Below are 15,000 nucleotides of genomic sequence, written 5' to 3'. Positions count from 1 at the left end.
CACGCATACATTTATTTTTATATATAATAATAATTTTAAAAAAATCTATCAATTACACCCCATGAAGCCTTGAATTCATAGAGATTCATCCTGTCAATAGGACACTCAGTAGGAGCCTCCGGTGGGTCATCAAAGTATTGTTTTAGCAATCCGACAAAAACTGAATGAATTCAGTATATGATCGAAAATAGGTAGATTATTTTGGGTGAACAAACAAACAATTTAACACTTGATTTTACTGTGTACTTTAACACATACATACCCATACTTACATTTGAGCATCTTAACAGCCACCTTGGTGGTCGACTGTGAGTGCAGCAGGCCGTACGCTGTGGCTTCAACCACCCTGCCGAACGCCCCGGACCCAAGAGTATGACCTGCAGCAACAGTGACGTCACCATTCACTTCATATAATAGCCATTTATTGTTGAAATGAGAACAATAAGAAGACATGAGATGCAAGGTGTGCGTGCGTGCATGCATGCTGTTGTCTGGAGGACCACTGGTAGGGCCTTCTGTTTGCGTCCTTTACCCAGCACTAAGCTGTCTCTGGGGACCTCCCACGCCGAGTTGTATGGCAGCTGGGTGGGGTCAACGTAGGTGTACTCATGTCCGTCAGAACTGACCGACTCTATCACCTTCCAGCGCACCTCATAACGAGGCTTCTGAAGCCAGGAAGAATGGACAAGGAAAGAAAGGACATTGGAGAGGAGAGAGACAGGAAATATTTCAGTGTTGTGTCGTTTGAATTTATGATTTATGTAGATTTACTATAACCCAACTACTACAACTATAGCTATAATAACCCACCTTTTATACTACTGTCGCTAGTATGACCCAACTATAGTAGCTGTGATGGTGAAATTAGGTTTACTGAAGCTCCAAAAGCTACAGAATCACTACTTAATTCCAGCGACATCTGCTGGTGAAATGGATATAGTGCAGTCTAATGAGGCAGACTGAAGACCAGTTACTGAATCAGGGATTCTTTGAGATGTGATGCACCAGCTGCATTACACATAGAACTGACTGACTGACTGACTGACTGTTATCACTGTTTATTTCTAACTGACCTTTCTCCAGAGGACGATGAGAATGATGAGGAAGATGACAGCGATGACGACCAGCGCCAAAACTGCTGCCAACACAGCAACCTGAGAGAAGAGAGCTGGTGACAGAGAGAGAGAGAGAGAGAGAGAGAGACACACACACACACAGAGGGGGAGAGAGAAATGGAGGGATATAGAGATGGAGGGAGAGAGAGATGCATGGTGTGTTATCATCATCCTAACAGTCCAGAGTCAGTCTAGTGATCAGTAAGGCAGAAGTAATTGGGTCTTCTGGGCATAGACATATATAAAGGCTAGATGGCTCAAGGCGGAGTCTCCGATGTAGTTCACCGGCGGCCATCTTGCTGCAGTCCTACAGTACAGTATGGCAGCTCAAACTAAAATACTCATAACTCGCTCAAATTCTGACAGTTTGGTCTGGTTTGGTTTATTACAAACGTTATCAACGTGGCTATGATTCAGGATGCTAATCTGCTTAATGTAATTTTTGATATTAACGTCAAATTAAAGCATATATACGTATGCTGACGTCTTTGACGTTTCTAACAAACCAAACCGTTTGAAAATTGTTTGTTATGGTTATTTAAAAAGTACATGCCCCATAGACACCATGTTATGAGCTGGACTGGAGCAAGATGGCCGCCACGTAGCGATGTCGCTCTCCATTGGCCAGCAGCGCGGCCGAGCCATCTAGCCTTTCTTATATCTATGCTTCTGGGTCTTACAGTTGGACACCAGACGTATGTCCCAGGCCCGCCGCCCTCTCTCGTTGCGAGCCTCGCAGCGCACGGCGGTCACTGAGCCGATGGTCTGCAGGGTCAGCAGGCTGCGGACCTGTCAGCACACACACACAGGGTGGTACAGCATCGTCACACCACACCATACCATCATATCATAGTATTGTATTGTATCGTAACGGTAGCTGATCCCACCGCATTACAACATCCCATATCGTGTCATATCATGTCGCATGGCCTTGCATGGTGGTGTAATATGGTGCTGAGTCCACATTTACCTGGCTGACTCCTCTCTCTTCCACATCACTGACGTTTTGCTGCAGGCTGACTCCCTCCGAATCAGCTGACAGTCTCTGCCAAGCTACTGTCTTATTACCACACCTGGAGAGCACAGGAGAGGATCATTTAATGAATCTATGGCAATAATGTATACCATAAAGTGGAAATAAAGTACTAAATGCTATAATTAATTTGAACCCAAACATCTTGACTTTTATAACAGACAAGCGTACACCGTACACTACATTATTAAACAGATCATTTGTTTGCAAAAATGTGATTAGACACATATCCTGTGGATACATTAATTGATTCATTCAATAATGAATGAATGAATTCAGCCCTACCTGTGTGCACTGTGACAGCTGTACCAGTGATGAATGAATGAATTCAGCCCTACCTGTGTGCACTGTGACAGCTGTACCAGTGATGAATGAATGAATGAATTCAGCCCTACCTGTGTGCACTGTGACAGCTGTACCAGTGCACCGTGGGAGTGGGGACTCCTTCAGTGACACACAACACTGCCTGGCCCTGAGCCACGTGTTGGTCTGACAGGTCGGTGATCCTAGGGGGCGCTAAAACACACGCACACGCACACACGCACACGCACAGACACACACACACACACACACACACACACACACACACACACACACACTCACACACACACACACACACACACACACACACAGGATTATGGGATGTACGAGGCGGGTCATCTAAGCATGCATTAATTGCGGTAAAGTTTTTAATCTAATTTCACAAATTAGCTAACTCAGTTAACTCAGTTGTTTTGACAGCCCTAATATTTAGCAGTTGTGGAAAGTAACTTACTTAAGTACTTTACTTGAGTATTTCAAATATCAAATACTTTTACTTCAATCCACTACATCTCGGATCCCAATATTGTACTTTTACTCCACCACGTTAGTTACTAGTTAGTAGTTACTTTGTAGATTTTTATTATTATTACAAAACATACAGTACATTCAACCCTATATATATTTTGGCCATTTGAAAATAGACGATCTTCAAAATAATTGTATACATTTGAAAACTTGAAACGTGACATTCTGAAAAATTAGTACTTTTACTTTTGGTACTTTGAACTCTGACCTGTGACCTGGAGGTCGAACACCACTTCTCTGACCTCGTCGTCGTTGGCGACGGTGGCCGTGTACCTCCCCCTCTGCTCCATGCGCACGCGCACCAGCGTCAGAGTGCTCAGGTAACTGCAGAGGGAACAATCAGTACACCTGTTCAATCAATATGTTCAACCAATATGCTGTATGTCTGATTAATCAACGTTATTCAACGTCGGTTCCGGGGGTTGACCACCACGGTTAAACTGTAACTCTGAGAGAGTGTACAAATATAACGAAATGGACCCTTATTTATACCCTCTCAGAGTTGATTCAATGAGCACTTTGTTTTAGGTATTAAAAATGTATAAATTGTCACTTCATCATGTAAATCAGGGGTTTTCAACAGGTGGTCCGTGGACCACTGGTGGTCCGTGAAGGTATTGCATGTGGTCCCTGAGTCCCTGAGTCATTTACACGAACGTCAACAGAAAAGGGGAGTTAGAATCTCAAGAGGCGTAAGTGCACCGGATTGTCTGGTTGAGTCATTATTATTAGGAAATGATCAATGGACCATGGTTGAGAAACAGTGGGACATACACATAACACATGGGATGCACATGTGTTACAAAAGCACACAGTGGTCCTCCCAGGTTGATTCTAAGTCAGGGTGGTGGTCCCTCGTTCACAATCAGTTGAAAACCCCGTCTGGGGGTCCCGACCACTGCGTTAAGCCCACCTCCTCTCAGCGACGGGCGTGGTGGAGGGCACCGCCGTGTCTCCGCTGATGGTGACGTTGTCTTTGGTCCAGACGACGCTGGGGGCGGGGTAGGCATCAATCTCCAGGCTCAGCTCCACTGTCTCATGGAGCAGAGCGGAGACGTTGGCAGAGTCCGCCGGCAACACGTCAATATACCCACGCTCTGCAGAGGGAGAGGAGAGGAGAGGGGAGGAGAGGGGAGGAGAGGAGAGGAGAGGAGAGGAGAGGAGAGGAGAGGAGAGGAGAGGAGAGGAGAGGAGAGGAGAGGAGAGGAGAGGAGAGGAGAGGAGAGGAGAGGAGAGGAGAGGAGAGGAGAGGAGAGGTTAAGCAGTGCGTCAGTTGGTGAAGATTACATTCACATGAATGGAGAATTTATGTCACACAGTATGTGTCTGTCTGAGCAAATAGACATGTTACATCGTACGATGACATGTACGATGTTAAGAGCGCCCCTCACTTCACACAGGTGTGATTTTTGGATTTGGATATTTGTCTTATTATTTGTTCTGCTAAAAGTAAAACTGTTGATCATAAAAAAAATAACTGACAGACAGACAGACAGACAGACAGACAGACAGACAGACAGACAGACAGACAGACAGACAGACAGACAGACAGACAGACAGACAGACAGACTCACCCAGTACAGTTATAGTGACATTCTTCATCACAGTCTTCCCCTGCACCGTTTCTTGAACTGTACAAATATACACACCTATACAAACACACAGACTCAGCATGAATACACACCAGAAAATACTCTTTTTAAACGCACGCACGCACAGTGGATGCTAACTTGTTTCACAGTCAGATGGTTTAACCCCATTAACCCTCACAACACGTCCCGATTTGTTGCGTTGTGAACTTGTAGATTGGCCAATTTCACTATTGGTCCAACGACAGCGTATATGGCTTGGGTTCATAGTTGTAATATTACAGTGAACCCTTCGAAAGCTCCCTGATGACTGTCTCTTTCCATCTATAGATCTGTCCTTCCCTACATGGAGAGGATGCATTGAAATACCGGTAGGACTAGGCCACTAGGGTTTAATTTCACTGTCTTCAGAACTCACCAGAATCGTCCAGGGTTGCAGTGGAAATGTTGACGAAAGAACGGATCCGGTTGTTGGGCAGGAAATCCGTCAGCGGCTCATACTCCTGGATTAATGGGGATCGAAACAGTGACACAGACATCTATCTATACAACACCCAACGAATGATTCCATGATGTTCTCCACCTTGGCTTTCAGTTCTTTTAAAACAGCAACAACCTTGTGAAATGTAATCTGTAATCAGACAGACAGACAGACAGACAGACAGACAGACAGACAGACAGACAGACAGACAGACAGACAGACAGACAGACAGACAGACAGACAGACATGTACCTGCCGCCGGGGGAAGTCCCAGGTAAAAAAGACCATCTCTGCATCTTTAACGGTACAGTTAACGGTCAGAACCTCGCCTTGTCGCAGCACACTGCTGGCCACAGTCAGCACTGCGTCCAATGTCTTAGGAACTAATGGAGACACAGATTTGGATAGGACAATGTCTTAGGATCTAATGGAGACACAGATTTGGATAGGACAATGTCTTAGGAACTAATGGAGACACAGATTTGGATAGGTCAATGTCTTACTTAGGATCGTTTACCCAAGTAAATGTTGAATTCCGGACATATCATCTCATGTAACACAATCTCTCCTGTCATCTTAACTACTTAATACCCAGCATCCGTATTCAGGGAAAAACCATTGGAGAAAATAGCAGATCTACAAGCTCTCAACACAATGTGACGTGTTGTGACATTGTAGATCAGCTATTTTCAGCTAAAATATTGAATGTAGACAGACAACAGACAAACAGACAAAACACTAAAGCCCAGAGGGACTCCGGTCAACCATGTGAGGTTTAAGTAGTTAACTCCTCTCCTCTCATCCCAACTCCTCCCCCCTGATGTCAACTCCATCTCATCTCATCTCAAGTCATAACACTTGAAACAGAGGTCATGGCTGTACACAGCATGTCCATCATCAACCTCCTGCTCACCTACAATGCTGAAGACGTAGTACACCTGTGACTCTCTCTCCAGACCCCCCGTGGAGGCCACGCAGACGTAGGAGGAGTCTTTGAGCGGGCCCGTGAAGCCCCGGCCGGGGTGGAATGTGGTGCCGTTGACCGGCAGCCTGCCGGGGCGCTCGTACAGCGTCACGTTGAGCCGCGGGTCAGACACCACGCAGGGAATGGTGCCTTCCTCGGACTCCTTCGTCACCACCCCAGGACCCACCGACACAAACCACTCATCAGGACCTACAGAGAGAGAGAGAGAGAGAGAGAGAGAGAGAGAGAGAGAGAGAGAGAGAGAGAAAGAGAGAGAGAGAGAGAGAGAGAGAGAGAGAGAGAGAGATAAATGAGGATAAGTTAGAAGGGTATGGTATAAGAAAAAGAGAAAATTGAGGCAATGATTGAGACTTAAAAAAAAAGAACGGGGGCACACAGTTTATTTTTTTGTTGATACAATTAACTTATTCTTTTTTTTTCTGTTCTGACTATCGTCCTCTTCATTATCATCATATCATCTTAAGGCTTCAGGGTATGACCAGCTCTGGCCCATAGTAAAGGGGTTCTCCTTAACGCCATGTTACTTTTCAGCCATTGCCTGCACACGCACAAGCTGCGCAGCCTCTCGTCTGTGGTAAAAAATAAAATATACATTTCCATTGTAACTACCTATCTACAGTATCTGTTCTGTATATCTTCACCGCAGTTCCTTACCTTCTCCAGGTATGAAGACATCTAACTCCCTGGCCTGGTCGGAGGACGGCTCCTCACAGACGTAGCTTCCAGAGTGTCTCCAGGTGACGTTGTGAAGCTGCAGAACACTGCGGGTTCCCTGGTTGTCCAGCAGAACCCCATCCAGAGGCGGATCCTGGGGCAGCTTCCAGGACACCCTGGACCAGCCAGAACACAGCTAGAGGGAGGCAGGGAGACAGACCATCAACCAGCTGTCCCTATTTTTGGACATTGTAGAAGAACATTTTCAACCAATCTCTCTATTCTCTGTCCATCTTACAGTGTGTTATTTTAGTCAGTGCTGTAGTTGATGTAAACCTACCACAGTGAAGGAAGCGTTGGGACTGAGGATGACCTCAGAGGTGCTGGGGTTCAGCTCCAGCGCAGCACCCCCATCTGGACACAACTGGAACAGCACTAAAGATACCAAACAGACTTTATTTCAAGCTAGGCCTGTTGGTATGATGCCCCTTCTGATTATGCATGTTGTAACAATTAATTATAAGACTTCTGTCTGTCTGTCTGTCTGTCTGTCTGTCTGTCTGTCTGTCTTTCTGTCTGTGTCCCTTATAATATGCAAATATATGATAATATCCACTCATTCCAGCACTGCAAACACTACTGACTGACTACACATTTTACATACTCACATTTTAGGCTTGTTTTGGTTTACTGGTGATAAATTAATTATTTCCCTTATCATATCCAATGAGTCTGACTTTAAGCTCATAACATTTGATTTTTCAATCATGTCTATCAACATAGTATGATGATGTCATGAAGCAAAAAATTAAGCCAGGTCTAGACCATGGTTTATTACTTCCAAATGGACATTTGTTATGTCAGACCAAAGCTTTTTCCAGATTCGTGATAGATAAGTGGCTGGCTAATGTTCAGACAGCTGAGAAACACATGTGTCTCCTCCATGCCGTGGACTCACAATATTAATTTTATGCTTGCTACAGGTCATAAATTGCTGATCCCTTAGAAGCCCATTATAGGCGCCCCAGGTCTTATGAGCAAAGGCCTCTTACTTGAGCCATGGCTCAAGCCTTAAAGGGGTATTGTATATCCTTCTCAGTCTGTTTCTATGTCTATTGTGAAAAACTTTAAAATGTAATGAACAGAATATTGGGGGGAAAAAAGCCTTAAACGGGTATGTTGCATTTCTAGAAAGTCCTTTCAGAAAGTCCTTGGACTGGAGGAAATATTAAGCTAAATCAGTGGTTCTCAAAGTGGGGTCTGGGGATCCCCAGGGGTCCTTTAACTTGGGAGGGTTCCAGAGGGTACCCAGCAAAATGATATATAATCAAAATACGTATTAAATTTATGTGCATCATCGCTTCGGGAAAAAAGCCATCGTATTGCGACTTGTTTGTCTGGGAGTCCCTTACACAAAATCTTTTCAGCTGGAGGTTCAAATACATTAATTTGGGGCTCCGCTTCCTCCACTGGCTCCCGGTCGCTGCCCGCACAGAATACAAAACTCTGATGCTGGCATTCAAAGCAACCAAAGGTATGGCTCCCCCATATCTTGCAAGTATGATTGAACCCTACAAACCCTCCCGCTCACTCAGATCAGCCAACGCAGGGAAGCTGGAAGTACCCTCACTAAAAACGCTGGGACAACGCTCCACACGTCCCAAACTCTATCTAACGTCCCTTCTGGCTCCAAAACTGTGGAATGCACTTCCCATTGCAGTCAGAACTGCAGCATCACTCCCAATCTTCCGCCGTAGTCTGAAAACCCACCTTTTCAGACTCCATCATGGCCCATAGCACTTACCCTACCCCCTTAGATAGCATTTCTGTAGACTTAGATAGCATTTGATACAGACTTATAGCATGTTATGTAGACAGCACTATAATTGCAATGTATGTAGTCATAGCACGTCATAGTACATATGTATAGCATAGTATAGTATATGTGTATAGTGTATATGTATAGTTTCATTATATAGATATTCCACTGCTTTTATGTGATGTATTCCCATGCTTTTTTGTTCTTGCTTAATGTAAATCGCTCTGGATTAAGAGCGTCTGCTAAATGCCTAAATTGTAAATTGTAATTGTATGAAAAAGTCTAAATAAATCACAGAGACTGTTTGTTGTCATCCAAACCAGACATTGCCCAGTAATTCTCCAAAAGAACGTGACCTCATTTAAGAGCAAGCAGTGCTGTGGTATTCAGTCAACAGGTTGCAATTTAGACATCTGCATTGGATAACAAAGGAAATTAATTCCAACTGCCAAATGTTGAACATAGCCTAAACTAACATGAAACCGTTTTACGAGCACAATGTGGCAGTAAAATGTTATTCATGGGCAGATTGTCAATAAAATAATTTACAGTCATGCTGTCGTTCATAGATTGTAAGTAAGGAGTGGCAATTACTCATTCATTTAAGATTGTACTATAGGACTGCTGCTATGTGATAACAGATTTTACACACAGGGATAATAAACATAACGTCAAACAATCATTAAATAGCATTGTTATATATTTTTCTACCAGCTCAGTGGCCTTGTGGTTAGAGTGTCCATATTTTATTCTGGGGGATGTACCTGTTTTGTACATCATGGCTGGGGGATATATTTGTTTTGTACATCATGGCTGGGGGATATATTTGTTTTGTACATCATGGCTGGGGGATATATTTGTTTTGTACATCATGGCTGGGGGATATATTTGTTTTGTACATCATGGCTGGGGGATGTATTTGTTTTGTACATCATGGCTGGGGGATATATTTGTTTTGTACATCATGGCTGGGGGATGTATTTGTTTTGTACATCATGGCTGGGGGATGTATTTGTTTTGTACATCATGGCTGGGGGATGTACTTGTACATCATGCCACATTGCCACCTCTGTTTTTCCCCCCAAGGGTATTATGTAAAAGTTTGAGAACAATTTCAACGGAAGATGGCTCATGTGCTTTAAGCACACAACATAGAGACAAAATGATCCAAATTGTACAATCAACCATTATTTAAAAAAACATTTTTAGAATTGTAAATTTTATTGTATTAGGCTCTTATCAATATGGCATCGAAACCATAAATACAATATCAAAGTCCTTTGATAGATCCTATAAAAGTATAAAACTATAAAGGTTTATGACTGGTTTATATACACCCTCTGATTTCACGATGACCTCTCTGAAACTGTAACAGTAGCAGGTGAGGCTCTCTAACATTTACAGCATGTGATCCTTCAGATTCAATATTAGGCCTGGATTTAGTTTACAAAAGTTACATCCTGCTGAAATGCCTCTATATGCTGAATCTGTAACTGCTATTGAAATGCAAAGACATTAATCGGTCTCAAATTAAGAAATACTGACAAAGTACTGATAATTTTTTTCCCAGTGCAAAGAAAACTGATCCTAAAACATGCATATCATCTATTTGAATAGTTCTGTGATTTCTTTTAATGTTCATGTTGAGGCCATCTTGTGGATTTCACTTGAATTTGTAGAAAAGTAAACAAACCCTTTATTGATTTGAATAGCTTACCCAAGAGTAAAACAGGAGCCAGAGACAGTGTTCCTCTCTCCCCACAGCAGAACCCCATCATGAGTTTCACCTGCAGAACCAGAACACACGTAAGGTCATGACGTTAGAATGGTCCTATTTAAAAGTTATTCTTATGAATATAATTATAACATTTATTTGTCTCAATGAAACCACTATCATTGTCCATAATGACTGACAGACAGACAGACAGACAGACAGACAGACAGACAGACAGACAGACAGACAGACAGACAGACAGACAGACAGACAGACATTCTACAGGTATTTCTTCACAAGATGTTTGTAGTTTCTGCCAAAATATGGAATCAATTAAAGATCAAAGAGGGCAGGACAAAAATGAAGATAAGAGAGGACAACAGATATGAGGAAAGGAAAGGAACCAAAGTTAAGTAGGGTCCAAAAGGAAAGGACCCTACAAACCCTCCCGCGTGCCAACGCAGGGAAGCTGGAAGTACATTCACTAGTAAAAACGTTGGGACAACGCTCCACACATCCCAAACACTTCTTCCTACTGGCTCCAAAACTATGGAATACACTTCCCATTGAAATCAGAGCTGCAGACTCACTCCCAATCTTCCGCCGTAGTCTGAAAACTCTCCATCTTAGGCCATAGCACTTGCCCTAGACTCGACGACCTTACAGGCGCATGGAAAACTTATGTAAATTAGATAGCATTTTTGTAGACATAGCACTTTTTGATATATAGATATTCCACTGTTAGTATAGGTTCTTAGCTTACGCATGATTTTTTAAGACTATTTTTATGTATTTGATGCATTACCATGTTTTGTTCTTGCTTACTGTAAATCGCTCAATTGTGAATTGAAAGGAACGGAATGGAACGGAAAGTATAGTTTGCTCTCAGAATGTCTTCTGCTACATTCTTTACCTTTAGGTATTTTTTTGTGGGACTGCAATGGTAGAGAAAGAGAGATGGCATGCAGCAAAGATATTAAGTTGGATTCAAATGAACAGAACAACATCCCAAGTAGTTTAGTCTTTAGCACAGCAAGATGTTTTGGAAAGAAAGATGGATCCAGCATTCAAAACAAAGAGGACATGAGACAAAAAACAGATGAAAGGAGGTTTAAGGACACAGAATAGAGAGGAGAGGAGGAGAGAGAGGAGAAGGGGAGGGAGGAGATGAGAAGTGTTTTTCCATTGGTAACTGCAGTAATTTTTAGGCCATAAACCCTGATGCCTCAACCAGACCAGCCAAGGAAATACATTCCATGTGAGGGAAGTGTGTGTGTGTGTGTGTGTGTGTGTGTGTGTGTGTGTGTGTGTGTGTGTGTGTGTGTGTGTGTGTGTGTGTGTGTGTGTGCGTACGTGCGTGCGTGAGACTGTGTGACTGTGTGAGACTGGGTGACTGTGTGTGTGTGTGCGTGCGTGTGTGTTAAAAGTGTGAATCTCAAAATGATGGGGAATGTTGGGGTGGGAGGGACTTTCCAGCAGAAAAGGCCAATCGGCCAATCGCTATACATCTGGAGAGTCAGTCAGTCAGTCACCCAGCAAAGCATACAGAAATAAATAAACAAACATCGGTTTCCAGAAAACTCACTCTCCCCACTATGAAAGAGAGTATTTTCACTATGAATGAAAGAAAGCATTAAAGAGGGAATTTAAATGCTATATTACTGCTGGAGTCTGTAAGTTTCCATTAAGTTCTTGTTTGTCTACAGTAGAACGTTACTTCACTCCCCCTGACCTTTCACTAATAGTATTAGTATCCATGTACAGCATTTGAAAGAGAGAGAGACAGAGAGAGAAAGAGATGGCGGGGGCGGGGGACGGGGGGGTTGAGAGATTATCACTCCACCGGGCAATCGCCGGGCAAAAATGATTAGTTTTTTCCATACTGTACACAAAGAGAAAACAACATTTGATCAACATTTGAATTGCTATTGCTATTGCTTTTTGTTTATCCAACGACAACAAAAATATTCTTTTCGTTTTGGTATGAGAGGCTAAATCTCATCAAATGGTGGTCCGTGGCTCAAATGCTGAATGAATAATGGGCCTTGATATGAAAAGGGTTGAAAACCACTGGATTAGAGTAGTCGTAGTTCTTGGTGTGCAGGCTCTACCTCCTTCCATGATATATAGAGTAGGACACTGCTGGCAGACCCATATATTGGTCTTGCTCTAGTTGGTTTCTACAGTACATGGATAAACTCCAGGGTCTTCTCAGCCAGGGATTTTACCACATCCACAGCAACCATAGCCCGGCATTGCCAGACCAATCACGTGGGTTCACTCACACGTGGAGAAAAAGCGTGCCTGTGATCCCACATGATCGGTTTGGCAATGCCAGACTACAGGCAGTCATATAAGGCATAAATATAAATGACAAAACCAGCCTTTATCTGCCCTGGATGGGGGGTGTGAGAGGGAGGATGACTGATTTAAGCAGTCACACCTGGCCTGAGTCAAACTAGAACTGGACTCAGAGCTGGCTGTGGCTGCGCACCTGTTGTGCATGGACTTGATCAAGGCACAACAGGTTAAATCAGTCATCTCCACAAACATTCAGGAGAGCGCCTCTGTCCGGACAGTGGAGAGCCATCTGCTCTCCTGGGTAAACCAATATTGTGAAGTTGTGATGCTTTCAAATTGTTATGCCCTGGCTTAAGAGGAATAAAACAGCCTTCTTGAGAACAACTGCCTGTGTCGTGTCCTTCCTGGCCCTGGGTAGTGACTACACTGTCACAGGGGGTAATAATAAGAGGGCAGGCAGTGAGGGTGATAAGCTTTTGACAGCTGCCATATTTTTCCTGCAGGGAAAATGACAGCTGGCCATTCAGCCCAAACTAACCATATCAGCCCTACTGTAGGTATAATATGGCAGCTGAGCTGACCAAATAACGCAAGCTGTTACATCATCTGAACTGTCACTGAGAGTGACTTCACTGCTTAACGATCGATATCGATGTTGTCTAAAAAACTTTTATTTCTAAAATAGAAGATCTACAAGCTCAAAATGCATCACGATGCAATGCATGCAATAATACACATTATATCCAAAATAGGGATGACAGATTGAAAGTGGGAAACTCCCGTAAAACAAACCATGGATGAAACTCCAAAGATTCCAAATATAGTTGCTGAGGAGACACTTCATGTGTTCATCATGGGCACAGAGGAACCACAACATATTGCTGAGGAGACACTTCATGTGTTCAACATGGGCACAGAGGAACCACAACATATTGTATTCATGTGTTCATCATGGACACAGAGGAACCACAACATATTGTATTCATGTGTTCATCATGGGCACAGAGGAACAACAACATATTCATGTGTTCATCATGGACACAGAGGAACAACAACATATTCATGTGTTCATCATGGACACAGAGGAACCACAACATATTGTATTCATGTGTTCATCATGGGCACAGAGGAACAACAACATATTCATGTGTTCAACATGGGCACAGAGGAACCACAACATATTGCTGAGGAGACACTTCATGTGTTCATCATGGACACAGAGGAACCACAACATATTGCTGAGGAGACACTTCATGTGTTCAACATGGGCACAGAGGAACCACAACATATTGAACACTTCATGTGTTCATCATGGACACAGAGGAACCACAACATATTGAACACTTCATGTGTTCATCATGGACACAGAGGAACCACAACATATTGCTGAGGAGACACTTCATGTGTTCATCATGGGCACAGAGGAACCACAACATATTGCTGAGGAGACACTTCATGTGTTCAACATGGGCACAGAGGAACCACAACATATTGAACACTTCATGTGTTCATCATGGACACAGAGGAACCACAACATATTGAACACTTCATGTGTTCATCATGGACACAGAGGAACCACAACATATTGTATTCATGTGTTCATCATGGACACAGAGGAACCACAACATATTGTATTCATGTGTTCATCGTGGACACAGAGGAACCACAACATATTGTATTCATGTGTTCATCGTGGAGACAGAGGAACCACAACATATTCATGTGTTCATCATGGACACAGAGGAACCTCAACATATTGTATTCATGTGTTCATCATGGACACAGAGGAACCACAACATATTGTATTCATGTGTTCATCATGGACACAGAGGAACCACAACATATTCATGTGTTCATCATGGGCACAGAGGAACCACAACATATTGTATTCATGTGTTCATCATGGACACAGAGGAACCACAACATATTGTATTCATGTGTTCATCGTGGACACAGAGGAACCACAACATATTCATGTGTTCATCATGGACACAGAGGAACCACAACATATTGTATGTGTCCCCAATGGAACTCCCTCAAGGACCCCTAGGGGTCCCCGGACCCCACTGTGGGAAGCACTGTCTGAGGAGACCCTTCAGCTGTTCATCATGTGCACAAAGGAACCAAAACATATAGCGGGAAATGGTTTACAGAATGGCTGTATATAATAGGGTTATAATAACGACGCCAGCCGCGCTTTCAGCCAACTCCCTCCCCACAACGTTGGGAGATCCAGGGCCATGCCCTTGTTGACAGCTATGTTAATCTATTTATTCCAATACAAAAGTTGATCGAATGCCATTTTCTTATTGTCTTTGTTACGGCTATGGGTATTCGATTAAAGTGAATTATCAGCACACAATGCCTTCATTATATCCAGCCTCAACTATCTGGGTGATAATACAGTGTATATGACAATAAGCTGTTAGGCAGATGTACAGAAGGTGATTAAGGATTTTA

At 43.2% G+C, this 15,000-nt stretch overlaps 1 protein-coding gene across 3 annotated transcripts in view; it reads right to left on the bottom strand.

Moving 5' to 3' along the window:
* LOC308327403 (platelet-derived growth factor receptor beta-like) overlaps window positions 1-15,000 on the bottom strand; it is a 28,739-nt gene that overhangs the window by 11,627 nt on the left and 2,112 nt on the right. For all 3 annotated transcript variants that reach the window (XR_013965194.1, XM_080780840.1, XM_080780841.1), the window contains exons 3-17: window positions 10,243-10,312; window positions 7,047-7,141; window positions 6,707-6,902; window positions 5,981-6,241; window positions 5,320-5,450; window positions 5,005-5,089; window positions 4,572-4,646; window positions 3,911-4,094; window positions 3,206-3,321; window positions 2,544-2,664; window positions 2,086-2,188; window positions 1,796-1,904; window positions 1,074-1,168; window positions 533-665; window positions 273-377 (exon numbers count right to left, since the gene is read on the bottom strand). Coding sequence is in view for 2 of the 3 variants with exons in the window: in XM_080780840.1 (XP_080636966.1) it covers window positions 273-377; window positions 533-665; window positions 1,074-1,168; window positions 1,796-1,904; window positions 2,086-2,188; window positions 2,544-2,664; window positions 3,206-3,321; window positions 3,911-4,094; window positions 4,572-4,646; window positions 5,005-5,089; window positions 5,320-5,450; window positions 5,981-6,241; window positions 6,707-6,902; window positions 7,047-7,141; window positions 10,243-10,303 (1,870 nt within the window). In the remaining variant the exon portion in view is untranslated. The remainder of the gene's footprint in view (window positions 1-272; window positions 378-532; window positions 666-1,073; window positions 1,169-1,795; window positions 1,905-2,085; window positions 2,189-2,543; window positions 2,665-3,205; window positions 3,322-3,910; window positions 4,095-4,571; window positions 4,647-5,004; window positions 5,090-5,319; window positions 5,451-5,980; window positions 6,242-6,706; window positions 6,903-7,046; window positions 7,142-10,242; window positions 10,313-15,000) is intronic.

Source organism: Protomyctophum bolini (genome assembly GCF_963924005.1).
Source record: "Protomyctophum bolini genome assembly, chromosome: 13".
Classification (NCBI taxonomy): Eukaryota; Metazoa; Chordata; class Actinopteri; order Myctophiformes; family Myctophidae; genus Protomyctophum; species Protomyctophum bolini.
The sequence above is the reverse complement of the archived record's forward strand: the minus strand, read 5'-3'. Positions and strand labels throughout refer to the sequence as shown.